The following is a 27,692-nucleotide window of genomic DNA, read 5'->3' on the forward strand; positions in this document are numbered from 1 at the left end:
GGGAGACAACAAAAGCAATATTGGAAAATACTTTTTATTTCATTTTTCTTTTTCTTTGAGAGAGTACCGTGTGACCATGTAGATTACAAACAGATTTGTAAATGGGTATGTTTCAAACATTCTCTTATTTTACTCAGAAATATCTAATTCATATTTATTTTAAATCAGAAGGAAAGTAAAGCCATGTGATGGCAATACAATTCACAGTGCTGTCTGGAATACTCTCCACAGCTGCTATTCCAGATTTGCTCACTTTCCTGGAAGTTGCCTTTACCTTTCATTCTAAGCCATCTTCCTAAATTTACTATGAGCCTTGCTTGCAGATGTTCTTAGATTCCATTCCTCCTTGCTGACTTCTCCTCTGTATCCAGGAGCTGGCAAGCAACACTTAATACATTTAAATGTTAAAAATACCTTGGCTTTTTATATTGAATTTAAAGAATCATGTGGTTTCATGAATAATGGAAAAAGAGATTACTTCTCCAAACCTCACATATCTGTATTATCCACCTGAATTTTGGCACTGAGATATACTGCAAGTGCTATATGCCAGCTGGGTTAAATCCTTTTACCTTCTGGTCTTCTGTAGTTATCCCCTTTGCTCACAGCTAGCATAGTTCCAACAAAAAACCCAGACAAATCTCTGAGGATTTGTCTGCAGAGAGAGTTGTTCCAGAATAGTTATTCCTGATGAATTGTTCTGAATTGAATCCCTGGATGGATATTTGTATTTTGAAATACTCATACTTTATTCCAAATTAGCTTAATCAGCTGTAGAATTAGATTGAATTAGTCTGGCATAAGGCCAGACTGTTATGCTCCAGCATAAAAGGATCTATGCAAGGAAATAAACACTAATAGCTATTTTGGTTTTAATTAATCATATCTTAATTCAAATTAATGTCCAAACATGGGTGTGTATATATACACTAGAGAAATCTTGTAGGATATCCTGAAAGGGTCTGTGGACCTGGAGTTGAATATTCTTACCTGACTTATGTTGTGGTTTGGGTTTTTTTAACAAGAGACTTTGTTAGACAGGAAACTCTTGAAGATGATACATCTTTTAGGCTTATAGGGTTTGAACAGAGAAGTGAAGACTGTTGAGATTGAATAAAGGTGAAACAACTTCATTCTATCTATAAAATAAATCTTCCTTATGTTTTCTGACTTGGGCAGAAATAACTGCACATTTCACTTTGAAAGTGTATTTCACATGCAGCAAATCTTAAGCTGGATAAACAGAGTGTGTACAACTTTTCTTTTTCCTAGATTGGAAAGGAGAGGAAAAGATTTAGGAAAAAAACCAAACATTACTGTATGCATTAGTAAAATGCCTACACAAGTAATAAAAACCCAAAACAAAACAATGAACTTTATTTTCTCTTGCACTTTAGAAAATATCTATTCCCATCTGGATGAGGAGAGCTCAGAATCTTCAGCGTATGCTGCAGGTCTCCATGTGGAAAGGCTTCGGCCCCGGCCAAAAGTGTTCATCTGCTACTCCAGCAAGGACTGCCAGAAACACATCAATGTCATCCAGTGCTTTGCTTATTTTCTTCAGGACTTCTGTGGCTGTGAGGTAAACTCAGCATTTCATATGTAAACATTTTTCCTTAATTGAAACAGCACTCCCAAAATTCTGTGCTTGAAAAGTCGGTGTTTCAGTCACTCCTTTCCACAGAGATAACTTCTGTTATTTTTCTAAATTTAGGCTGTATGAATTTTCTTTACTTGGGGAAATGAAGAGATCTTATCCAGTGTAGAGAAACCAAAACAACCCAAACCAACAGAATAGTTGAAGATGATTTCAGGACTTTGATTCAGCCATGTTTAGCTTGCTTTGAATTAAGTGCTTTTTCTGTTCAGTAGGCCTTACATCTTTACAGTCAGCAGCCACAAAGAGGTGTTGTTGTCTACTTGATATACCTTGGTGTTCCTAAAGTGTGTTTTGAATTGTAATATAAAAGAAGTTGAATCTATGAAGACTTCTACCCATAGAGCAAAAACTGCATTATTAGGATTACTTGTTGACAGCATGTACTTACTGATTTTTATTTTTTTGCTTCCCTTCTGTTCCATTAATACTGTGAAATCAGCAGCTCTTTTTTTTTTCTTGTTTTTGTTTGAATGGTATGAGAGAGACATTTCAATTGCTACTTTGAATGAGCAGGCCTAGAATCTCATACTGCTGTCTGAAATGGAATCAATGTGTGACCAGTTGTTCACTTTTCAGCTGGAAAAGGCAGGACAGTTGCTGGTCTCTTTGTGCTGCATTTTCCCCCAGCCCTGGGATGTGACTGGGCTGAGCTGGAGCTGGGTTTCATTACAGCAACTCTGCTCTCTGGTGACCAAACACAGAAACACAGCTGAGGCCTCGTGCTTGCTGGGGATGGTCACAGCTTTTTCATCTGCTTAAAATAGTTCTGGATAAACTATTTTATAACTGACTTACTTGAAACTCCTTTTAGAGATGTACTTTAGCCCTACTACTCCTCTTTGGAATAGTGTTGAGATGAACTCTTACTGCTCTAACCATGGAATATATGGCCTTGGACAGCACACAAAATTGATATAACAAAATAGTGATAGCACCTATGTATAGAAATAATACATATTGTTATTAAAGCTGTGGAGTTTAATATAAAAAGTAATGCTTAATGCATAACAGAAGAGTTGCACAAGTATTTCATATGGAATTGGAATGTTTTCTCAAAGGAGAAAACCAGTGGCATTTAATAACCATTTAAAATAAAAATGCTTTCTCACAAATAGCAGGCCACACAGGATTTTGAAGAACAGAAACAAAACCAGACACAAAACTACCTGCATGTCCCAGGCAGCAGTAAAATGACCTCTCCTCCCCAGGCTAGAGCTGTTTGGAAGGAGCTGACCATGATCTCCAGTCCAGCTGACCAGCACCTCAGGCACGAGCACTTTCTCCCTGCAGCCAAATGTGTGGCAGCACTTTTCAGGAGTCCTTGTGTTCTGGGCATTCACCTACTCTGCCTTCTGATGGGGCAAAGTTTTCCACTCTGCTGTGGGTGACAGAGCAGAGCAAAAATTGTTGTTCCCTGGAAAAAATGCTTCAAAGAAGATTTTTATAAGTGGTTTTGATGTGTGTCTATTATGCAAGTTTTTTACATCTGTTTTTTTCTCTCATCCTACTACTCATTCCTCCTGTGAGATAAAGCATTGTGTCCCTCATCTTTGTGTACAAAAACATTTCAGATAATGTAGAATGGTCAGAAAGCTTGACCAAGTACAAAATAAAACAACTCCTAGGATAAAATTTTTCAGAGCTTTCTCATCAGATAAAATGGCTGTTGTTTTGCATCCTAACTGGAAGATCTTGATATTATAGGCACTAATTACGTTTCTGTCTAGATATGAAAATTCTTGGTATCACACTTCATTAATATGCAAGGATGATAAGTGAATATGGCACTTAGGGGCACAGTTTAGTGCTAGACTTGGCAGGGCTGGCTGAATGGCTGGACTTGACCTTAAAGGTCTTCTTCAATCTAAGCAATCCTGTGATTCTGTTACTTCCATTGCATTCAGCACATTATGGACCCAGACACACAATGGTAAATGTTTGAGGCAAGCACAATTGTTTATTGTAGATTGATGATACCAAATTTGATTAGATAAGTTAATTGTAATTTACTTGATCCAGCCACATTTTCTATGTTCTTTTTATTCCCCAAAAAATATTGCTGTGTATCAAATCCACATTTGGATGTGTGTTTTTTTTAGGGAACCATTTGGGTTTGTATACATAAACCTTAATCAGATTTTTTCCCTTTTTTTAGGTGGCTTTAGATTTGTGGGAAGATCTGAAAAGCTGTAAAGAAGATCAGAAGGAGTGGCTTATTAAAAAAATAAACGAGTCACAGTTTATCATCATTGTGTGTTCCAAAGGGATGAAATACTTTGTTGAAAAAAAGAACTGGAAGCACAGAGGAGTAGCCAGAGATGCAGGAAAAGGAGAACCCTTTCTCTTTGCTGTGCTGACAGTGGCAGAGAAGCTTCGGCAGGCCAAGCAGAACTCAGCTGACCTCTGCAAGTTCATTGCAGTTTACTTTGATTACTCCTGTGAGGGAGACATCCCTGCCATTCTGGATCTGAGCACAAAATACAAACTCATGGACAATCTCCCCCAGCTCTATTCACACTTACACTCCAGGGATCTCAGTGTGCAGGATTCAGAGGGGTTTCCTGTTAACATCAGTAAAAGGAATTATTTCAGGAGCAAATCTGGGAGGTCCCTTTATGTTGCTATTTGCAACATGCATCAGTTCATTGATCAGGAACCAGACTGGTTTGAGAAACAATTCATTCCCTTCCCTCCACCTTCTTTACACTACTCGGAGCCTGTCATGGAAAAATTTGATTCGGGCTTGGTTTTAAATGACTTGGTGAATAAACAGGTGATGGATGGTGATTTTTACCTGAAAACAGATCTAAACATTTCAGTGGGGAATTCAGACTCTCACTGTATCATTCAGCACTTAAACCTTGGAGAAGATCTAGAAACTCAGGACATTCAAGGGGGTGGCAGCTCTGTCCTTCAGCCATTGCTACATGTGATTAAAGCTTCAAACCTGAAAGACATGCCTCGAGATTCTGGGATCTATGATTCATCTGTCCCTTCATCTGAATTATCTTTACCTTTAATGGAAGGACTATTGACAGACCAAATGGAAACATCTTCCATTACAGGAAGTGTTTCTTCATCATCAGGTTTAGGTAAGATACAGCAGTGTGTCAAAACTTACATTCAGTTACTGTGCATATTTCTGCCATCTCCAAAGAGGTAAGTTAATATGTGAGGAGCCATATAAAAGGCTGCAGAGAAAGGTGAACATTGTATAAAGATGTTAAAAATAAACACAAAATTAAAAATATTTTAAAATATAAAATAAAAGTAAAAATAATATATAAAATTAAAATATCATATAAAAATAAAAAATTAAAATAGGTAGAGTAACTTTGGAAAAATTGTTTCCTAAACTTACAGTGTGTGGAGGAAGTCTTAGCTAGATAAGATTTCACTAAAATTCTATTAATAAGTCACTGCTCATTAATTGACCTATTCTTGGAGAGATAGCTTCTTCCTTCCAGGGCCCCCTTGGCAGCTGGGATTTCAGCTGACAGCTGTGTGCTGTAATCCAGAGGGTGACACGGTGCAGCATTCTCACAGCCAGCCATAAATGCAAACCTGGCATCCTGTTTGGCTGCAGCTCATCCTGCATCCTTCAGGGGTATCCTCTGTGCTGTGCTCAACTCAAGTTTCAGGATGACATCAGGCTTCCCACAGATCCAGGGCTGGGGAATGAACAAATGGCTTTCAATGGAGTCATTTAAATGCTTGGAAGACACTCTCCAGAACAGACACCCAGCTCAGATCCCTCAGTTAGAAGGTGTAAATTTTGCCTCAGGGTGTATAAAAAAATTGATCTAACCTTACTAGTTAGAGGATATTTAACTGGCATCACAACTATCTCAGTGAGGAATGTTCCAGGAATTGTATTGATATGATAAAAGTGCTCTGCTGAGACTTTCCTTAAGCAGCCATGTGGGAAATTGATTTGTAGAGTTTTTCAGACTTAACAGAAAGCTTACACAGCATGCTGTGTAAAACTTCAACTCTGTACAAATCCATTTCCCACACAGCTACAACAGGTGAATATTGTATTTTGATGGTTGTATGCTGTTCTTTTTTCTAGAATAAGTGTTGACAGTGCATTAACTAGACATTTCTCTTGGGTAAATGAACCTTTTATTCTTATCTAGATAACTCATAACTAATGTCTGATGCCAGAATTATCTTGGAGGAAGAGAATACAAATGCTGATTTACAGATACAGCACCTATCAGTTAGATAGCCTATGTGACTAAATAGTTAAAATCTGAAAAAAACTTCAGGTGGACAAAAAGACAGATTTACTGCTTTAATTAATTAATTAAGCCACAATTACTCTGTTTTCAGAATTAAAACTATATTTTTTACTTTTCTACCATCTTCTAACCTAGTCTTTTCTCACATGTGTGGGAAAAATTACAGGTGATCTCTGTAAAGGTTCTAGTGCAAGTGGGCTGCTCATTTAAAGTGTATGGCCTCCCTGGCAGAATGCTTTCCCAGTGTGCCCCTCCTGATCAGTGCTGAGCTGTCAGCTGGCTGTCCCAGCTGCAGGGAGGCACAGAAGAAAGAGGCAGTCTTCCCAGTCATTAATTCTCCAGTCACATACCCCCCTGGTAACATGCTCCAGCTGTGCAGGTTAAACGTTAGCGCTCTTGCTGATGTTCCAGTGTCTCAAGAAACCACAATTTCTGCCATTTTCCCATTTACTGCCCTCATCCAAAAGCACCACCCTGCCTGACTCTCCCCCAAACCACAGCCCTGTACAGGTTACAAAGGAGAGAGCACTGGAACTGAGCATCATCTGCCTTTTAGACTGCAACCCATTGAATTTCTTTAGTATCCCAGACATACAAAGCATTTACAGCCCTAATATTTATATGCATGCTAATGAGAGGAGTAAATAGAATTTTTTAGCTTTTATTCTTGTTCTGAGAGATAGACACATCCAAATTATTGCTCTGAATTCACCCTACATTTCCGTTTTTTACTTATTGTACCTCTTACTTGGTCAGAGCAGATGTGAATAGCTCTGACATTTAGCATCTCGAAAGATCTTTCCTCTCTTCCTTAAAAGGCCAGTTTGATATAATCTTTTGAATAAAAATCATAAATCCCCTTATTTATAATCCTTTCTGTGCAATTCCTGAGCAGACTACTGGTCTGCAAAGTAAAGTTTCTCAAATATATCATCATATTTAGCATGGAGTTGAAACCAGTTTAATTTTGATGAAGTACCAACAGCTAAACCTTTATTAGGTCCATTCACTAATGAGGTCTTCCCTAAGAAGTCCTGCCTGGGAAGCAAATCAGTGTTGTACCTGTAGATAACATTTGCTGAGCATAATAGCTCAGCCTCAGGAGTGCATGACAAGGTGGTGCAGAGGCATTTCATAAGTTTTCTTGGCATTGTTTCTGAAATGTTGACTGAGTACAAAGTCTCTGTTTCAATTAATGAACTTCCCTTTTTTTTCCCTATTATAGGGGAAGAAGAACCTCCTGTAATGACTGCTACAAAGTTCTTAGTGCCTGGAATATGTAAAGCAGAACTTCATTGCCACATCCACTCTGATGAACTGCAGGCAATTGCTCCTTTATAACACATGACAACATTGTTATGCATTGCCACTTTATCAGCAGCCTCTGTTTGTGCTTTAACTACCACACTGTCTCAGCACCAAATCTACTTGAAGGAACCAACTGCCCCTGAAGAAGATCTGTTATTCCATTTTTTGTGGCCAGTAAACTTGAATCTGTTGGTATTTTTATAAAAACTCTTTCATAATTTGAAAAATGTACATGGAAAACCAGAAGAGCATACATTTAAAATAATTCCTGTTATAATTTAAATGTCATTATATTACACTGTTTACAGATGCTATAATCAAAATTTACTATTTTTTGCTAGGAATAACTTTGCAACTGGACATAAAATAGCTTGGAACATTAAGCCTTAGTAAATTTTGTAGTCCAGCCTCTAGTTTTAAGTGCTGATGTACTTGATGGCAGGAGTGTTGTAGTGAATGAGAACAGGATTTTTTTCAGAAGCAAGATAAAATGCCAAAGGTGACATCAAGAAATTCTCCATCAGAAGAAATAATTTTCTTTTCAAAATGTTTGAGCTCTCTTCCTCAGCCTCCTTCTCCCAGATGCTAATGTGTGTCAGTGTTTCATTCCAGTTCATGTGTCCCTCCCCTGCACTGATCTCCTGTGTCTCCCCTGCAGTCGGGCTGTGCTGACTCACACACAGCCCCGTTCTGAGGCTGAGCATCATTCTGTAACAGACAGAAATACAGCTCCTCATGCTCTGAATGATACCATGGAAACAAAGCTCCCTGTTTCTTCCTGAAGGGCTGATATGAAGAATAAAGAGATGGGAGAAGGAAGGCCATATCTTATATTGAAGATATTCTAGGTTTGTTCAGCCATGAGAGGATTAAGCTTTATGGGGGGTTCATATTATCATCTGAGGACAGGGTGCTGCAAAACCACCTGGGCTAAAACAAGCCAAGACCAGCAGTTGACAGGCCAGGAGTACTTTGTGTTGAACCAAGCAGTGAGCAGAAGCCAGTGAATTATTTTGCAGTTTACACTATTTATCATCACTTAGTGATTCAATTGTGTGCTGTCACTAGTGTTATATTAAGGAAAAATGCAGAAACTACCACTGGCCATTTTTATTTGCTGAGACAGAACAGGCATGTCCTGTTTCCTGCAGTGACCAGGTGGGTAAATCTTCACCCAAAATGTCCCTCCTGTTTCCTAGGACCAACTTCTCTGAAATTAAATGCATCTCTGTAGCTGCAGTTCCAGGCACTATTACAGGAATAAAAGTATGGGAACAGCAAATACTAAAGGACACCTCACCAATGTGCCTTTGCTCATCCTGGTCACAGAGTCAAATTCTGGCTCATTTAACCTGAATTCACATTCCACTAGCAGGAGGTTACTTTAAAGAGAATTAAGGGAGAACTCAAATACCTCAAATATTCTCTTAGTTTTAATAGATGAGAATTAGACATTGTTAACTGTTACATTTTATTATCCATTTTAATAGCATGAGATAGAACTATTAAACGATGATTTTGGCTGAGTAGCTGTAAAGCTCATGGGTTGTTTTCTTGGGTTTGTTTTGTTTTGGGTTTCTATGTGTCAGTTTATATTTAATCATTGGAATTTCCAAACAAAGGACTCTTGAGATTGTTATCACAGATGGAGTAAGAAAGTGCTGTAACAATTGTGTCTAACAATTAATGGCAGAACTCTGACATGCTTTGCAATTGTAATATGAAATTCTGTGATCATTTGGATCGGCATGTGTTGGATCTGGAGGCCCTTGTCCAGTAGTGAAATGTTCCTTATTCTCTCTGCTTTCTGAATTTCAAAGAACACTACCTGGAAAACTTCAAAACTTGCAATATCTAAGTAAGTTTAGGTCATTTTACATACGTAGTGAATCATCTGTGCCTTTGATGATTTTTTTAAGGCTGTGCCTTGAGCCTTATTGAAGGTAAAATTGTCCATGTTTTCCCATTGCTTGAAGGTCACACTAGGGAATCATTTAGAGGTTAATGCTCCTCCACTAAATCCAGCTATGAGGGATATCCAGCTATGATTTGGTACAATTCTTGTTATTTTACTGGAGAAAGGGTTTGGATTGAATGAGCCGAGGCAGAAAGGTGACACAACCTGTGTGCTGAAGATCTGCTGTGCATAGAAGTGCCAAAGCTGCACAACATGAGAGGAGGAGGAGGAAGAGGCAATTTCTTAGCTGTGAGCAAGTGAAGGTAATTCTGCTTTCATCCATTGGAAGTCCCAGCTCACTTACTGTTATGTAATGCTGGGCTAAAGATTGGGAAGATTTCCTGGTTCCATTAAATATAGTGGCTGAATCAGTATTATGAAATGAAATTAAGTTTTCATTTTGAGCTCTAAGAAAGCTGAGTGTTGAAAAGGGATGAAGGTAGTTGCACAAAGAATTGCTTGTCATTAATGCTTTTTTTATTTGTTCAAAATTTGCTGTACAATCTTGCAACACTTATTTGTTAATTATGAAAAGTCTATGCAGATGACAGTCACATCTAGGGGTGGAGGGAAGAAAAATTCCTTTATTCCTTCTTAGCTTAAGGTGGAAGCAGCATATTTTATGTACTCAGAAGAAAGACAACATAATTAAGTGAAAATATAGATTAGGATGGCCCACACCTAAAGTTTACAAAAGTAAGAGAAGTAATACTTATCTAACTTAGTATAGCTTTTTTACAAAGCCACGGTTCCTAAAACAGTTAGATACTGTGTATATTGAGATACTGGAAGGACATAGTACTGAGTTGGCAAGACTATGCTGGGAATAGCAGCAAAAATCCTTGTAAAAATTATTTTTTAAAAATATGTTAACACATACTAGAGGTTAGCTTACTACTGTTTTCAAGCTTTAGTAAATTCTAAAGATCATGGTAATGGTGAAAGGATCCCTTAAATTTTGCTACACTCAAGTGTGTGGACATTGGATATTTGATAGTGTATTTTCTGGGAGGGTGAAGAAACATTGGAAAGCTGAAGCTCAAGATGTGACAGTGTGTTCAGCATTTTGAATGGGATATATATGCAGTTGTTGCCATAATTTGTACCTGTCCATGGACACATCAACTGTTGAAAATAGAATGCATCTGACATTTTCAGAAATAATGTTTTGTCATACTTTAATTTAGAAGTTAAATGCCAAAATAAAATATTTTTGTTCCATTTCATTCATTGGGCTTTTGTTGTACTATTAAAAAGAAATGGCTAAAAAGTGCAGTGACTTTATCCTGCACACTTTGAGTGCAGTTCCACACAACACAAGCAGCCAGACCTGCTGGCTGCTGTTCGTGCCCTGCAGCTGGGAGGGAAGCAGCTGTTTTGATGGGTCTTTCTGATGGGTTATAGTCGAGCAAATCTAAGAAATGTTAACTTTTAAAACTTTTGTATGGGATGGACAGGATCAGATTTTATTTTTTAATAAAATTGCATTAATATGATTTTATGTAATTTTTTCCTGTATTTTCACTGAAGGTCTCCTAGCAGTATATGGTTGTTCTGCATGCCAGGTGAAACCTATCCACAAAACTGTAATAACTTGGATTGACTTTGTCAAAGAGGACGTGATAAATATTTAAGATTTCTATGTGGGTTTTTTTTATCCAGCTGATTTCAAAGCATTGTTCCAGTCAGTGAACCCTGCAAACTGTAATTTTAGGGGTAAGCCTTGAAACCACTCTGATTCCTTATGTTTGGGTGAATGAAGGGGATCTAAATATACTGTTAGATATGATGTTAGATACAATGTTAGCTATTGTAGGCACACAGTGTGGGGTGATTGGGCTGTGGCTGAGCCTCATCATCCCCAGTGGGCACAGCTGTGAGCAGCAGGTGAGCAGCACTGACAGCAACGAGCCAGGGAGTGCCCAGGGCACTGCCCAACCACCAAAGGGAGCAGAGGGCACACAGGGGCAGGGCATCAACAGGAGGGGATAAAAGGCTGGGCTGGAGAACAAGAGAGAACAGACCTTGCAGCCTCCTGAAGTGATGGGATGTTACTCTGCATGGGCAGATGCCTGAAGCCTTCTGATGAGGTGAGGTGTTACTGTGTATGGGTGGATGCTTAAAGCCTTCTGGAATTGTGTGGTGATGCTCTGTGTATCGTGGCTCTCTCAACTGTGGAATGTAATAATTTATAATATAATAGGCTTCGTGGTTATAATAGTAAAAATCCATGCAAGAAGAAGACAACATGTGGAGAAATTTCTTCATCAGCTAATAAAAAGACTTAAAGCTGTACTGAAGGAATGAAGGCCAATTTACAAAACTCAGACTTTTTTCCAGGTTCTCTGGTAGGGTCACAGGCCTTGGCAATAGATGGCAGGTTGAGCTAGCATGAGTGAGTGTATGGAATGCTGTCCTGTTGGGCTGCTGATTTAGTTGGTATTCCAACTATTTAGCTGCTACTGGTGTGCAAAAAAATCTGCTTGTAGAGAGGCAGTCTTGTTCATTATAAGAGTCAGGTAAGTTTGTTTTGTGGCAGTCTATCATTTTGGCTTTTTGTCTCCATGGGGGAAGTGCATGTCTGTGGTTTCATGTAATTCTAAACTCTGAGACATCTGCCCCCTGTGCATGTTCTGTGTTAACCCTTTAACTGTAAACCAACATCAAATTGCTCACAAAACTTGCTCTGAATTTTTGTAAGAACCAGTCAGGTTTATGATGAGATTTACTCAACCTAAAATACTTGCTATTGATCATCATAATTCGTTTTCCTAGGAACACAATATTTTTTCCATTTCCTCAATATTGCATATCTTAACAGCCATAGAACCCTGGATTGTACCAAGGACTTGGGAAACTGATAGTCCTTTTTCCATTTTGAGCTAAATTAACTTCTAGAGCTTGTCTTTGATTGGAATATTGACTACTTCCAATAGCTACAAACCAGGAGTTCTTTCTTACCTTTGCCAGTACAGTAAAAATACAGATCAAACCTAAAAACAGAAGTCACCTTCTTCATAGTTAAAAAAATTATTTCTAAATCAATTACAGAGACTTAAACTTGTCAAATTGGATGCCTTGCATGGTAGAAGGGAAAATTAAACAGTTGGAGAATGGGGTTGTTTATGTATTTTTCACATAGTTGCCAAGCTAAACTGTGTTTTTAAGAAAAAAATTGCCAAAAGGATTTTACATTGAGGAAACCAGTGCCAGGACTATTTTCAGGGCAGCAACTGACTGTCTGGTAAAAAAAATTTCTGGTGCAAGTTGTAGAACTATAATCACGATATAAAAGTGGGTTTTGGCAGTTCTTTAGGCCTTTCTGGAAGGCCATGGGCACACCCTTTTTAGTAATGCTTTATTTCTCAGGTGATTCAACCAATCTCAATGGGTCTGGTTATGAAATCAGATACTAATGATGGGAGTGGGACATGGATGAGACAGATTTTCGTGTATAGGTGCGCAACTGGTCACATACAGGCCATGAGCAAGTGTTTCTGTCCTCATGTTGCATGAGAGCTGGGTAGGAGCTGGATGAAGTACAGGACATGGATCCCTTGGGAATGGAGGTGGGCTGGTGTCACTGAAGGCAGAGCACAGCGCTTCATGTCTTGGTCTTGAGCCATAGTGGTGATTCTGTGGGCAGTCAGTGTGTTTGGTTAGAGATCATTGTTGCAGCTTTGGTGTTTTGCAATACTTTGTGTGATGGAACTGCAGGGCTCTGGTTGATGTCTCAGTGCTGCAGCACCACTGCAGTAAATGGTGGGAAACAGAGGCCCAGCAGGAACTGCAGCAGCAGGAAGAGGCAGATTTGGGGCAGACACGAAGCAATGTTTTATTTCCTTCACAACACCCCCCAGAGAGCTGTGAGGTGTGAGGCACCTCGGGGCAGGCTCTGCAGGAGCCTGTTTCAGCCCCACAGCACTCCTTGGTGCTGCTCTTCTGGAAGTGCCCTGCTTGATGAGAACCTGGTTTGCAAGAATGACTCCTTTATAATTTTGATGAAAATCTAGAGTGATTTAATTGCTGTCAGTTACATCATACTTATTTCAAAATAATTAAAAGTGAGAATAGAATTAGACGTACTTGTCTTTAGCAATGTCTCATAGAGGGGATGTACCCATAAAAGCTGTGAGTCATCACCAGAAAGGAAGCTGTCTGCTCTTTACTGTAGCTTTTGCAAACTTGCCAAGGTGTGTTTAGGTGTTAGGAAGGAAGTCACCATCTCTTTGCTGAAGAGTTGGACAATGCTCAGCTACTGAGGGTGGAGTGGGAATGCCAGTGACAGTGAATCAGGAAAACAGGGCAGGATTTGTGTTTTCCCCCTCTTTGCTTAGACTGTCTCCAGAGCTGAGAAATTCCACTACATTTATTTGAATATTCATGTTTTTAACCTTTAATTGGCTTGCTAAACTTTTTTTTTAAAGTATAATAGTCAGATATCATTGTGTTTTTAGGATAATGTTTTGGGACTGAAGTGATTGTATATTTAACAGTTGAATTTTTTATTTTGCATACTGAAGAAAATTTTATGCTCGCCATGATTTTAAAATGCTGAACAAACCACAATTACAAGTTACATTTTATAAAATATTGTCTTTAAACTCAGAAAATACAAATTAGTAATTACTCAAAAGTGTTCAGTCTCCCTGGACAATGCTTTTAGTTGGTGTGTTTGAGCATATTCTAGTTTGTTATATAATTATAAATGTTACATCAATTAATTGTTCTTTCACTGTGTGCATAAGTAAGTGGAAATTTTGTGGACACATAAAATACTCTGAAAGTTAAATGTCTCTAAACAGACCATCTCTTCCCATTTCCTGATAATAAATATCAAATTAAGCTTTAAAACACAGGTCTGGAACTGCTGCTTTCCATGGCAGGCATGGTAAATCCCGGATGAAAAATGGACATACACTTATATCCTGTGCATCTCTCTTTTATAACAGGCACTGCCAAAGCAGGGGCAGGATGTCTGTTTTCCACTTACCTTGGCTGCAGCTATGACAAAGGGCCAATGTTTGGGGAATCCATCAGAAATTATCAGATTGAGCAACCTCACAGGTTTCTCCCTTCTGCTAATTATATCAAAGCTGCTGGGAGCCCAGGTTTTGCCCATAACCTGGTGTTTATAACATAAATCCCTGACTTTGCCATAGGGCAAGAGAAGTGCCAAGTCTCCACACACCTGTGTAATTTATGGGAATTGCTAGTTTAAGAGCAGAGAAGAACTCCAGCTGTAAACTATTATGTAAAACTACTATGGCATCTTGATGGCTATTATCCAGTTGAATTGTCCTTATTTTAAAAATAATTTACCTTACAAACCAGTATCTTTAAACATGATATTAATTCCAGAATGTTTTCATACAGTGTGGAGTTCAGACTTACTGTAGTATTCCAACCTGCAGAAATGACATGGAATTATAGACCTTTACTTAAAGCAAGGTCTGATGCCCATATGTCTCTTCCATACCACATTCCTATCCTCAGCAATTAGAAACAACTGAGAGATGAAATCTCCCCACAAGATGTTGGTTTAGAAAGTAAGGCCAAACCATAGTTCAGTATTAGTTATTCTGCTGTGAAGTGTTTCTGGGGTCTGGGCTACAAAATGTGATGAGTGCCTTTATTAGTGTTTTTCCACTGGCTGTTTTATGTTGGCAATGCTATTGCTGTGAGAGACCTACCACCTACACGTCTTTTGAATTTGTATTTGTTTTAAGTGATGTAATTGTTAGTATTTATTATTATTATACTGACTTCGGTCCAAGAAAATAAGATGATCTTTACCAGGCGCAGTACAAACACAGACTAGAAAGAGTTCCTCATCTAAAGTGCTCATCATCTACCGCCATCTTTGCATTGCTATGGTTTTCCAAGTCAATAGGGCTTTTGATTGTATTTCCATACAACTATTTTGTCCAAAACACACGTGGCCTGTTGCCACCTGTACATTATTTGTCGCTATTTTCCACAAGTTTTTAACCCAATGGGACCGGCTCCTGGTCACTTGCTGTTAATATCGTTTGAGACAGTGTGGCGCGATGTCCTTTGCCTGTCTCTGGTCGGTCTGAGTCCTTCGCTGTTCTCATCCCCAGCTTGGCTTCCTTCCCCTTCCCCGGGGCTGAGGCCGGGGCAGCGCAGCCCGGAGCACCGGCAGATGCAGGGGTCAGTCCGGTCGGGGCTGCGGCCGCAGCTGCTGTGGGGCCCGAGCAGCCGGGGCGAGCCGTGCAGAAGGAACCCGGAGCGGAAAGGAAGGACAGGACACACAACCGAGGAGCAGATTGGAGCCGGGAAAGGATCCGGGAGGGCAGGGCGGGGAGAGGGGCGGGCGGCGGGGCGAGGCGGGCGCACACACAGAGACCCAGCCCTGCCTCCGCCTGCCGTGACAGCCGCCCGGAGCCCCCGGAGCGCGTCCCGCCCGCTGCCGCCGGCTCCCCGTGCCCACCCTCCGCAGCCCCTTCTCGCTGCCGGGCCGGGGCGGCAGCTCCGCCAGCCGCATGCCCGGAGCGGGGCAGGAGCCGGAGGGCGCAAGGTGAGTGCTGTCCCTTGGGGCCGGGCAGGTGGGCGCTGCCCAGCGGAGCTGTTCGGGCTCAGCTGTCCTGGGGCAGCCGGCGGTGGCGGAGCTGAGCGGAGGTCGCTCCGGGGGAACCCGCCGCGCCTTACGGGACTCGGAGCGGTAGCGGCGGGTCGGGAGGGGACTCCCGGCAGCTCCTGCTGGCTAGAACGGGGCCGGTCCTGCTCCAGCTCCTCGCCCCGCTCCGGATGCCCCGTGTGGGGGAGGCCGCAGCTCCGCGCTGCCCCGCTCGGTGCGAGCGCCGCTCGTGCCCGTGAGGGGCCCTGAGGGGGCGGCTCCGGGCTCGGCGGGCGCTCAGCCCGCTCCCTCTCGGGTGCCTCTGTTCGTTTATGCTTTTGAAGAACTTTCAGCGTTTGTTTAGTGGCGAATCTCACACGAGCGTCGGCTTCCAGGGAAGGGCCGCGGTGCCCCGAGCCGGCCGCTTGCTTTGAGCCCCGCGGTGGCTGTCACGGGCCGGCTGTGCCCCGCTGCTGTTTGCCTCGGCGGGGCCCAGAGCCGGCTCTCGGCCCTTCCCTCCGCCTCGGGCGAGGAGTGGGGGAGGCTCGGGCTGAAAGGAAAGTGGAAAAAAACACTCAGGGAGCGTAGTGAGTTACACGTGCGGAGCGAGGCGCCGCGGCGGGCTGTGAGTGGGACAGCGGCTGCGAGGGGCGCAGCGCGGGCTCTGCGGCGCGCAGGTGAAGGCGCGGGCGGCTCGTGTGGCTGCGCGGTCATTGCGCTGCTGCTCCTCAGTGCTGGGCTCGGCAGCGGCCAGGAGATGTGATTTGCTGCGGAACCATTTACGTCCATGCAAGAAATTCAACTCCGGTAATTTTTTTCCTGAATTTCATTTTTTAAATTGAGTTTTTATGTAGTTCTTAAATCTTATGACTCTATAAACGTTCTTGTGTACCTTTTCCATGAATGCCTACATTTATTAATGCAATTTCTAGTTCAATGTTATCCTTTAGTACATTTTCACAGTTAAAGGACAGAGGAAATTCCCTCATCATCAAACACTTGCTATGGCGTTACTTTGGTTGCATACTCAGTTCTGCAGCATGTACAGATGTCTGCTGAGTGCAACAAGTTATGAGATGGATGTTGTACCTGTACAGAATTTGAGTTCAGAATAGGAGAACCTATGGGGCTTGGAAACGAATGGAGCTAAGTATTTATTGCAGAATAACTGCTTGCTCAATGTAGGTGGTAGAGTGTGTGAAACAGAGCTGCCCTGGTGCAGATGAGGTAAGGGAATGCCCGGGTATATCTCTGGCTTGTCATTTTGACAAGTCCTTGATTGAGTCCTTTTTAAATTTTTCATACGTATGATATGATACCTGTTCTCAGTAAATAGTTGTTAGGCAGTGTCAGTACAGTGTGAGTAAATAAAATGTCATTGTTTTGAACAGAGATGCCATTCACTGTCCATGGGAGCGGTGTGTATGGGTTAGCAGTGTGACAAGGCCTTGTGACCCACTGTAACACTCGGTATCATTCCCTGCACATTCTCGCAGACCTCCGCTCTGTTTTGAATAGCTCACTTCTTCTCAGCACTGTTTTTGTGTAGACAGTTGTTCTGGCGTGATTCCAGGCTGTGGGAGTTGTGTGTGCACATAATTTGGAGGTGCATTATGTGAAGTTGCTTCCAGCAAGTGGCAAGTGAGACCACGTGGCCTTAAACAAAACTGTTTTGTTTTGCTGCTCATGAATTGAAGTGGGTGACACCCGCTTCTGCTCGGGGGTTTATGTGTAACACCTTCATATTGACTCAGGAGCTTTTTGCCTGTGTTAAAAAGCTCCTGAGTGTTTCTTTTTTTCCTATCTTAAATATTTTGCTTTAAGTGTTGAAGGAAATTAACCTGACCTCTTAAATGTTGTTTACCCTGGTGTTTTATTTGTATGTTTCAGTGGTTTAGGTTTTTGAACAGTCTCCTTTGATGAAAGAAATTTTCTGGGTTTCTTTTTGGTTTTTGAGGGTTTTTTTTGAGAGCATCTGCTTGCTGCTGCAAATGCTGTAATGAATGCATTTAGAATCCTTTTGGAACTCTGTGTAGGTGCTGTATTTTACTGAAGACAACTTATACTCAGTGTATGAGTGAGAGCTGCATTTGGAGAAATAATTTGTTGCCATTTAATTGCTGTGAAATATGGAGGGAAACTGGTGAATGATATATTTGTGGAGGACTATTTTGTTTAACTCAATTAGCCTCTTTATGTGTCTTTGCTTTGCTACCAAAGTGTGCCTCTCAACTTGTGGGGATGTGTTGTGGATCTCGGTTGTTCAGGTCATATGAAACCTGGAATTAACAGAAGGCTGACGCCTTTCATAACTCTTTAGGAGTGTGTAAATTTACTGTTGTGTAGTATCTCAAAAAAATTGGAAAATAAAGGACTTGGTAAATACACTCCATTAGTGTGTGATTACAACTCACCTCCTGCTTTTCTTATGACTGTAAGAGCTATAAAGTAACAATTCTGAAACGAGTGTTTATTTAGGATGTGGCTGTGCGGGTCTCCACCCCAGCTGTGGCTCAGGGGATGTGCAAACACACACACGCTGTTCTCCCCTCGAGTGCCAGCTGGGCAGAACGTGCAGGGATGGGCTGTCAGGTACCCGAATGTGGGCAATGATTAACCCGCAGGTGCTGCCACAGCCCGGATCAGCTGAAAGGGTTCCTGGCCCAAGGACCAGGCTGGTAATACCCGAACACAGGGCTGTGTACATCCATTTACTTTTCATTTATTTCCTAATCAGGGCTGCTCAGTGGCCCGAGGGGAGGCTGCTGCCTGGCCACAGAGGTCTTTGCAGTAACATGTGTGTTACCCAGACCTCTGCTGAGGGCAGTGATTGAAGGTATGGCCAGGGGTAAAATGTAGCAATTCCTCCTAAAAAGTGCTTGAACTGGACAAGAAGTAGAAGCTTTACATTCTTGGCAATGAGAGGGGGTTTTGGTCTTTTGTGTTAAGTCATTCTGATTGCATATATAAATGTAACTAGGAAGGTGCCCCATACTATTGTTCTTGCTTTTTCCCTTCCTGTAGAGTTAATTGCCCTCACAGTCCTCTAGTTGCCCTCATAGCTCTGCAGGTGTAATCACTGTGAGGTACAACTTGCAATCAGAAAAGATTACTGGCTTTTACACTGCTGGAGCTTACATAAACTTGGAAAGTTGGCAGGAATTATCTGGGCTTGTGTGGTTTCTGTAGAACAAGAACGGCTGCTCTGCTGCTATCATCTCTCAGACATTTTAGTTGTTAAAGCGCAGCCTTTTGTAGTTTATTTTAAACATTTCACCCTTTCTCCTAAATTAATTTTCAGTATTATAATGAGGGGAAGAGTATGCCCATTACACTGTGTGTCCTGTATCAGGAATCCTACTGGCTTTATTTTAAATACAGCAGTGTGCCCATGTAGTGTTCTTCAGAAGGTTTGTCAGGACTATCACTGATTTCCTGAAGATGACAAGCAGCTCTTTGGACAGGGTGTGTTTTGGGGGTGACTGACTCCTTCTGCTCTTGGGAAGGGTTAGCAAAGGCAGGTGGGAATTGCAGCAGCAGCAGGTTTGTGTGACATGGGCAGTGCTGAGGGTGTCCCAGCCCTGCCAGCCCCCAGGACAGTGATGTTCTCAGGTGAAATGCTTTGCTTACAGAAATAGGTGCTGTCAAAGTTAACGTTGGTTGATGCTCCACAGATAGAAGTAATTAATAGCCAAGGAAAAAACTCACTCAAGTGAGCTGGTTGTTGTGTGGATGGGTGGTCTTGCAAGCTTTCCTATGTGGGCTTGGATTCTAAAAACTTTCCCTTGTAGGTTTGGATTCTGACTGTGCTTAGCAATTGCAGGTGAAAAGCTGTAAAAATTCAATTTTAGGGCAATACAACTCTGTCTGCCTTTCAATGTATTGAATAACCAAGAATATAAATGCAAGGCAAACTTGACAAACTTGAATTGTATTGAACTGTGCAATAATCCTGAATAAAGTAATTATGATTATTAAGATGGTAGTCTAAAAGCATCATCATTTTAATTTTAGGCAGAAAATATGATACCCTTCCAAGCAGATAAAATTTTAACCTGCTGCTGTTTCCTGGAAGTGATGATTCTGATAAAGAGAAAAATGTAGTGGTATTTCTCTTGGTTTTACTTTGTTCTTAATGTATTTTTGTTGAAGATAAACCTCTTTATTATGAGGGAAGCAGGAATATGCTGAAAGGATGTGGAGAATATGAAGAAAAGAGACAGTGGTTGCCTTAACTTTATACTGGCCATGCATGCTGTGTATCATTTTTCTTCTGCTTTTCTGAGTCTGCCTTTACCATGAAAAAGGTTTAATTTCAGTGCTAGTTTCAGAAAATGCCCTTTCTTTTTGTTTAGTAAGTTGTTCCTTAAATTGACTTAGCTTTGTATAGCCCTTTTAATATTCTTCACAGACACAGCAAAAAAGATACTTCTGGAAGTAATTTTCCTCTAGATAAAATCTAGATTAAAAAAAAAAAAACAGAAAAAAACCTTTGTGTTTTATTGTTACAACGTTTGAATAGAAACTTAGTGCTTGCTTTCAAATACAGAAGTTTGAGGAGGATGGAGTTAAATAAATCTCAAATTGCTGGTTGTATGAGTCACTAAATTGAGAACATAAATACTCATATTCTTTGGAAAGGACCTCTCAACATTGTTTTCCTGCTTAGTGTCAACTGCAAAACACAATACAATATGTTTAGCTTAAAAGTAGTTCTATTTGCATTTGAAATCATAGTTTATGATAAAAGTCAGATAACCTTTTGCATGGGAAACTGACCAAAGGCTGGCATGAAGTCTCCAGTGGAGGCTGCGTTATCATCCTGATGTGTTCTGTTTGCTTGCTTTGCTGAAAAGAAATAAAACCTTGGGGAGGGGTAAAGGGTGGAGCAGTGGGCAGTGCTGGAGAAATCTCCCTGCATGCTGGTAGATGGGTTGTTTTGTTTGCTGCCTGGTGCTGAAGCCAGAGACTTGAAATAGGAACATCTGCATCTTTTAGTCCAGAAACAGATTTGTTGTAGGACAGCGTATGTAATTTCAATATCAATGACAAAAAAATTCTTGATACCTGTGTGTGTTGAATATAGTACTTAGTGTTCTCTGTATTCTGCTTAAACAGTAAATTTCATGTTGTGTGTGTATCCTTCTGCATTTTAAACCTTCTCTTTAAAATGCTTTGTTGAAGTCTTTGCAAGTGTTTTACAATGCTCAGTTTTGTCCTAATCGGATGAGTGGTTTGGTTGCATGTTTTAAGATACAAGAGTACTGAAGCCTTGAATTTTTTTTAATTGGTAATGCAATTGACTACTGTGCCTAAAAGTGTCAACACAGCTCACAAACATTCCTACTGTGCCCTGCACTGCTGGAGTTTGACTTGAAACCACTGGCAGCTCCTGGTAACTGCAGATTGGAGAGTGTGGGTGAGTCCTTGCTCCTCTATTCCTGGCAGTGATGGACTGGATTATTTAATATGCTGATGTGCAAGACAGACTAAAACAGCAGTCTCAATTATTTCTTGTTCTTTTTTATCATGCTTCTGAAAGCTGAGATGTAACCCTGTCCTCTCTTTGATGCTGGGAAACTTCTCCAGGGGCTTTCATTGATGGCAGTGTCAGCTGGATTACAATGGTATTGGCTGCCTTCCATTTATTTTGGTATTTTTAAGGGAAAAGAGCAAAGGCTCAGTTGGCCAAAGGACTGGATCTATTGATAGTGTTGTCTCATGTTGGGCTCTATTTCTCCAGCATGGAGAAATTTCTCCTTTCATGTCAGTGCTCTGGCTTCAGCCTGGATTGAACTTTTATCTATTTATTTAACAGTTGTCTTTTGTCTTTTAATGTACTTTGTGCTGAGAATAAGTACAACAACCATGCAATCTCAAAACTAAATATTGTCTTTTCTATATGCTGGATGGACTGTCTTGCTGTTTATAGCAACTGTGTGTCTGTGGGAGAGGGAGCCAAACTCATCACTTGCTGTGAATCGGAATCACTCCTTTACTACCAAGCTGCTTCTCTGTCACCTCGAAGAGTTGTGACAGATTCACCAAAATGTGCAGCATCTCTGGTTCTCTGAAGTGCTGCCTCCAAATGTCTTTGTATATATGCTTCTGTAAAGTACCTGTATAAAATTTAACTGCACTTCTGAAGAGGACAGAAGGCATATATTTTTACTAGGATGCCTTCAGAACAGGAATAAAAACTCTCAAAAATAGGGATTTGAAAAGGTCCTCCAAAACATTATTCTGTAGAGTATCAGGTTCATTTTTAAAGACTCCAAGAGAGTAAGTAATAGCATGCCCCATGTGTTCATGAGGTCAAAACTTGAAATAACCATGGTGTGTGTGGAACCAAGTTTATGGTATGCTGCATGGGTGCCTTGGATTGAAGTGCTCATACAAAGTGGAATTCTCAGCACTGGCTGCTACTTTGAAATGTTCCTCAAGAGCTTCTTGAGTTTTCACCTGGTTTCACTGAAGTGTTGCTGTAGTGGCATAAAAATATTTTGCAGCTCCCATATCTGAGAGTGAAGAAAATATTGTTTTTAGAATTTGTTGTGATGCAGTTAAACAGTGAAGTTTGGTTTAAAGTTCAAATGTGCCCTTTAGCTGTTTAACTGTTTGCCTAAGGCGGCAGCTGCCTGAGTGCTTTGGGGATGGGAGATACTCGTGTTTGCTGACTTTGGGTGTGGAAAGGTGGCTTTTCACAAAGCAATGCCAGGGTGAACGTGGTCATTCACTAGAAACAGCAGATTTCAGGCAGCTGGTGAGGAAATAGGAATGGCCTCTTCAGAGATGTCACACCAAAACTGCTATCAGGTAACCAGCTCTGCAGGCTGTGTGAGCACAGAGAGATTTGCTGCCGAGAGTGAGGGTGGGTAACATCTTTTTCCTTGTAGTAGTTGCTCATTTTTGTTACATAGTGCTGCTACTGGCTTCTTTTTCATTAAGAAGAATAATAGTTTCTGCATTGAGGGTTCTTAGAGTTCAGAAAAGATTTTTTTTTCCTCATGGTTTTCCTATCAGCTAAGTATAACAAGATACTGTTTCAACAATGCAAAGCATTCTAGTGAGGGTGAGGAACTGTGGGAACATGTTTCCTCAGAAGATATTAATTATTTTTGCTTTAACTGTAGTGAACAGCTGTTGAAAGATATGTTATTTTTTAACTACAGCTACTGTGACTATCTTGTCTAGAGATACAAATAGGGTGTGGAGGGAAAGGCAAAAATATTTTTAGCCTGAGGATCAAAGTGTATCTACACTTAATAACACAAGGGGAAGGGGGAAAAAAAGGTGGAGGAGAGAATGGACTTTGTATAGGGAATCAGTTTTAGTGAGATTGGGTAATACTTACCCCATTTGTCCAGATATAAGTCAGGTTTGAGCCTATGGGGTGTTGTGACTTGAATACTTTTGTTGAACGTTCTCATGTTTTTCTCTTCAAGAAATCCTGCAGTGCTGTTCTGTGCAGGGGTTCAGGGGCTTCAGTGCTGTGCTACACTACAGCCCCTTCCCCAGCTTTGCTTTGTTCCCTTAAGGGCAATTGCAGAACTCCCAAAATTAAATACAAATGAATAAAATATACTTAAATATAACACACTTGTCAGTATTTGAGCTAGTGGCTTACCACTGCTAGGCTTTTCTCTGCCACTGTGTGATGTAAGAATCTGCTCTGAGGCAGCTGGGCTGATTAGGCTTCACAGAGTTAATACTCTAAACAGAATTTACAGTATAAAACAGAGTTAATACTTTCCATGGAAGCATAGAAGAGATAACATAAGAGAATTTTAGGGTTCATGTTTCCCTTTGGGGACTCTAGTGCTAGGCAACCTATACTTGGTCATAGAAGGCTAAGTATCCTGAATTTCAAATGTCTCATCAAAACCAGCAAGGATGTTTCTTCAAGTTTCCTCAGTAAGAGAGAGAGTAGTGATAAACTTAGTTTATCTATAGTTTATAGATAAACTATGAATAAGCTCTCTGGCTTTGTTTTGTCATGTGTTTGTTCTGCCCACTTCCTGCTGGTACAGCACAGCCTGATCTCCAGGACAGCACCTGATCCAGGAGTGTGCCCCTTGTCTGGAACAGGCAAGGTTCAGTGTGCACAGGCTGAGGAACAGAATGGGTCTGAGCACTCTCTTAAATTAATATTCATTGACTTGTCTTAGCATCTGGCTTCAAGTTATTAGGAGGGAGGATGATGGATTTATTTTCCTCCTTCAAGTTTCATCATGAACCTTGCCTGTGCTGTAGAGTTCAAGTCCAAACAGGAGTTGGATGGTGATACAGAAAGAGGCACCTGTGAACAGTGTCTTTTTTTCTGAACATTGTTCTTTTGCTTCTTGAGTTGCATTTTGTTTTCTAAGATGTTTTTGTTACTGGAGGGTGATTTCTGAGGATAGTGGTAGTATTCTGACTGTGTGCATAGATATATTTTTAAACATATACAAAATTTGCCTTTGCTAGTTTTAAAAGTGTGGCTCACTTTGAATATGAACAATATTTTTTAGAGAGTATAAGCCTTACAATTTTCTTTTCACAAAAAAAATCAGTTTTATTTTAGACCTACTGAAGCAGTATGTGTTCATTGGAAATATGTCCATAAAATATTCTTAATGCTTGAAAAAATGTATTCCTCTTGTACATATTTTAATTTTTACAAAAAAATAATTTATTCTGAAGAAAGGGTTTTAAGGGAGCTCTGTGGTACATGAGTAAGGAGCGAATCTACAGGCTGAGAATCTTTCTCTGAAAGGACTTTCAAGTAAGAGAAGTACTGGTAACACTTGGTATCCCTGGCTTTGTCAAGTGTTGACAGATAGCAATTTTCTGTTTGCCATCTAGAAACTAAAAACCCGTTGGTGTTTTGACAAGGCCATAAAACTTGTCAGTATTGTGGGGATCAGCTGTTTAATTACCTGGTGCTCCTGGCAGAGAGCGAACAAGGAGCTGTGCAGAGCTGTTGAGAGGAACAGTGTGACACGTGTGTCCCCAAAGCTTGTGTGAGTCCCTGCTGTCCCACTCCAGCTGTGGCTGGGGCAGCTGCTGGGTGCAGGCCTGAGGTGGCCTCCGAGCCCTGGCAGTGCCTCCATCTCCACAGCCAGGAGCCAGAGTGTGCTTTGGAGGAAGCTGATGTGGGCAGCTGATGCACAAAAGTCACTCAAGGTGCACAGTGCGCTGCTGCTGGCTCAGATATCAGCCTGGGAACATGGGGCAGTTGGGGAGCTTGACAACATGTATTTCTCTCTCTATTACTTTAGGTGGTTTTCTTTTGCAGAGCATCTCAGAACATGAATTGGGTTAATGCCATATTTCATTTATTTTCTGTTAGATTTATGTCAACATTTTCATCAATTCTTCATGGAAAAGAATAAGTTAATACTTTAAACAGTAAGTTTTATCACTTCTGGCTTCTGCTTTTGCTGCAGTTTGAGTGTGGAAGCCTCAGTGCAGAGATAGGTATGGAGTATTGGCTTGGGTATTTCCAAGGGTGGGGAGGAGGGTGCTGAGCTAGTACTGCTCTAGTACCAGCCCACTAGAAAATAGTGGAAGTTGTACCATATTTTTCTGGAATGGCAACCTTTGGGATCTTGTAATCTGAATCTTTGACCTTCCAACTCAGAGAGTTAATGGACTCCTTGTAACCTTGCCCTGGATCTTTGATCTTACTGGTACAGGTGCCTGCAAGAGGAGGTAAAACTCTTGTTGCCATAACTTGTGTGATCATTGAAGAATCTGAGCTTTCCCCAGGTTAGGAAATTGCTGCTTCAAAAAGGGGAGCTCTGCAGAAGATGTTAAGTATGGAGTCTTGCAATATTGCTTTAACATGTATTTAAGAAAGAGTCTTTTCTTCCTGTGCTATTATGGACTACAGAGGCAGGTAATAATTTCGTTTTCAACATGTGTTGCTGCTTGAACCACTTGTAGAAAGAAAGGGTTTTTTGTGTGGATTTGTTTGGTGGGGTTTTTGTGTTGCTGATTTTTTTTCTTTGTGGCTTTTTTTTTTTTTTGTTTTGTTTTCTCTTAATTTCTTCTAAAATGATCCACTTGAGAATCAGGAGTAAATTTGAGGTCAAGTGCTGATCCAAAAAGAGGTTAGATGGCTGAGTCTCTGTTCCTGCCCTCACAGAGGGGCTTTGCCAGGGCTGCTTATCCACTCCTGCATGGGCAGACTTTTGAAACCAGGATGAGCATTTTCTTCAGATCATTTGGTTTGTGCAGGTTGTCCTTATCTACCTGCCAGTGATGGGACGTGTGCCCTGTGCTCTGCTTTTCATGCTGTCCCTGAAATCTGTCAAGTCAGATTTTGACCCAGGTTTCACACAGGTTAAAACCCCCTTTTTAATGGTTCTTTGTACCTCTCGAAAAAAGTAAGGGATTGTTCTCTTGCCAAGCACAGCTTATTTTCTGGTTATATACTAGTAGGTTTTATTTCATATGCAGTTGAGCCTGGTTTCTGTTAATCAGTTAGGTCTTGTGCTGATCATGATACAAACTAGGTGTCAAATCAAGTTGAATAGGATGACTGATAGCTAAAAATATCCTCCCTTCCTTAAAAGAAAGTGGGAGTGGGTAGGGAAGCTATAGGACTCACAAGTTTCAGGCTGACATTGTGGATCCTGTTACTAAAAATGATTACTGTTTCATGGGGGAATTAACTTGCATTATGTAGTCTTCATTTGCTCTTGCTATGCAAGTCATTTACTGGAAACTTATTTGACCATAGAGACCTTTAGTAGGTGGTGTAACTTGCAACTGGAATGTGTCTGTGCTGTTTTAGGGAAGGACTTCAGCCATGGATGGTTATTTTCTGCAAAGTGGCAAAGTATCATCTTAAATTATTAAAATATGCTGAAAAGCTTCTGTAAATTTTTGTGTTAGAAATGGAAGTTTTGTGCCCATGTTGTGTGTGTGGATCATTCCCCAGCAGTGCTGGCTGTGCTGCTGCTCTGAATTAGCAGAGCTGCCATGGTGCACAGCCCTGCTTGCAGCCTTGCTGACATCAACTCTCTTGGCCTGTGTTCAGAAAAGTAAACAGAAGACAATCAGTGTTGGATTTGGCATAACTAGCAAGTCCATAAAACTGCCAAATCCTTCTCAGTGTATTCATCCAATTAATGACATTGATGTAGGACATTTTCTTAAATGAGTAAAACATACTGTATTTGGTTTTCTTAAAGTTTCCATTTTCTACTTAATTAGCAACCACAGTCTTTACTTAAATAGCATTTTTTTTCTTGTTATTGTTCTTTTGTAGAAAAAAAATGAATTCTGAAAGCTCAGGTCTTACCATGAGTAGCCCTGCTGTAATAAACCAGTGTGCCAGAGGAGGAATGGAACAAGAAAAAATTTGGTAAGCATTGCTTCTAATTTTTTAAGAGGTTAGTAGGCAGCAATATTGGAAGATGTAGTTTGAAAATTAGGTAAAATAATTATTTGTTTTAACTGATACATTAAGTCTGCATTATTTAACAACAGAGAAGGAAAAAGGGAAATTTTTTATTTTGCTTTTGAGGTTTTAGCAGATGACATGATAGAGGGTGTCATGGGGGATGGGCTATGGAAAAACTCCTGTTCATTTCAGCAGTGCAGCAGTTGTGCTCAGGGAATCTCTCACATGTGGCAAATGTTTTAATCTCCCCCTGCTGCTGGGCTGCTGGGCCATGCTGGTACCAGAACCTTCAGAGCTCTGAGATTCCTGTCCTGGGAGACCTTACAAAGCCAACAGTTTCTACTTTGCGTATAGAGAAAAATTTACTCTGTGCTAGAGGAAAAAGCAATTGCAATGTTAAAGGGTAGACATGGAGAAATGCTTACACTTCATAACAATTTTTTGGTGAAAATTGCTACAGACCATACAATTTCTAGCACCTGCTTTGTTTCCATGAAGGGAACAGGGTGTTGAAAAGGCTTTGAGACTGTTCCACCTGGGTTAATGAGCCT

At 40.8% G+C, this 27,692-nt stretch overlaps 2 protein-coding genes across 8 annotated transcripts in view; both read left to right on the forward strand.

Moving 5' to 3' along the window:
- The window catches only part of IL17RD (interleukin 17 receptor D), a 58,644-nt gene extending 48,249 nt beyond the window's left edge, over positions 1–10,395 (forward strand). For both annotated transcript variants that reach the window (XM_064723976.1, XM_064723975.1), the window contains 3 exons: positions 1,398–1,582; positions 3,816–4,752; positions 7,130–10,395. In XM_064723976.1, the coding sequence (XP_064580046.1) occupies positions 1,398–1,582; positions 3,816–4,752; positions 7,130–7,245 (1,238 nt within the window). In that variant the 3' untranslated portion in view covers positions 7,246–10,395. The remainder of the gene's footprint in view (positions 1–1,397; positions 1,583–3,815; positions 4,753–7,129) is intronic.
- A 723-nt stretch (positions 10,396–11,118) lies between these two features.
- The window catches only part of ARHGEF3 (Rho guanine nucleotide exchange factor 3), a 112,058-nt gene continuing 95,484 nt past the window's right edge, over positions 11,119–27,692 (forward strand). Inside the window, exons 1-2 of one of the 6 annotated variants that reach the window (XM_064723892.1) lie at positions 11,119–11,259; positions 27,007–27,102. In XM_064723892.1, coding sequence (XP_064579962.1) covers positions 11,255–11,259; positions 27,007–27,102 — 101 coding nt within the window. In that variant the 5' untranslated portion in view covers positions 11,119–11,254. Of the gene's footprint in view, positions 11,260–15,531; positions 15,711–16,376; positions 16,557–27,006; positions 27,103–27,692 lie in introns of those variants that run through there. The other 5 variants (XM_064723889.1, XM_064723891.1, XM_064723895.1 and 2 more) reach the window with 5 other exon arrangements.

The sequence above is a fragment of the Zonotrichia leucophrys genome, chromosome 12, assembly GCF_028769735.1.
Source record: "Zonotrichia leucophrys gambelii isolate GWCS_2022_RI chromosome 12, RI_Zleu_2.0, whole genome shotgun sequence".
Taxonomy (NCBI): domain Eukaryota; kingdom Metazoa; phylum Chordata; class Aves; order Passeriformes; family Passerellidae; genus Zonotrichia; species Zonotrichia leucophrys.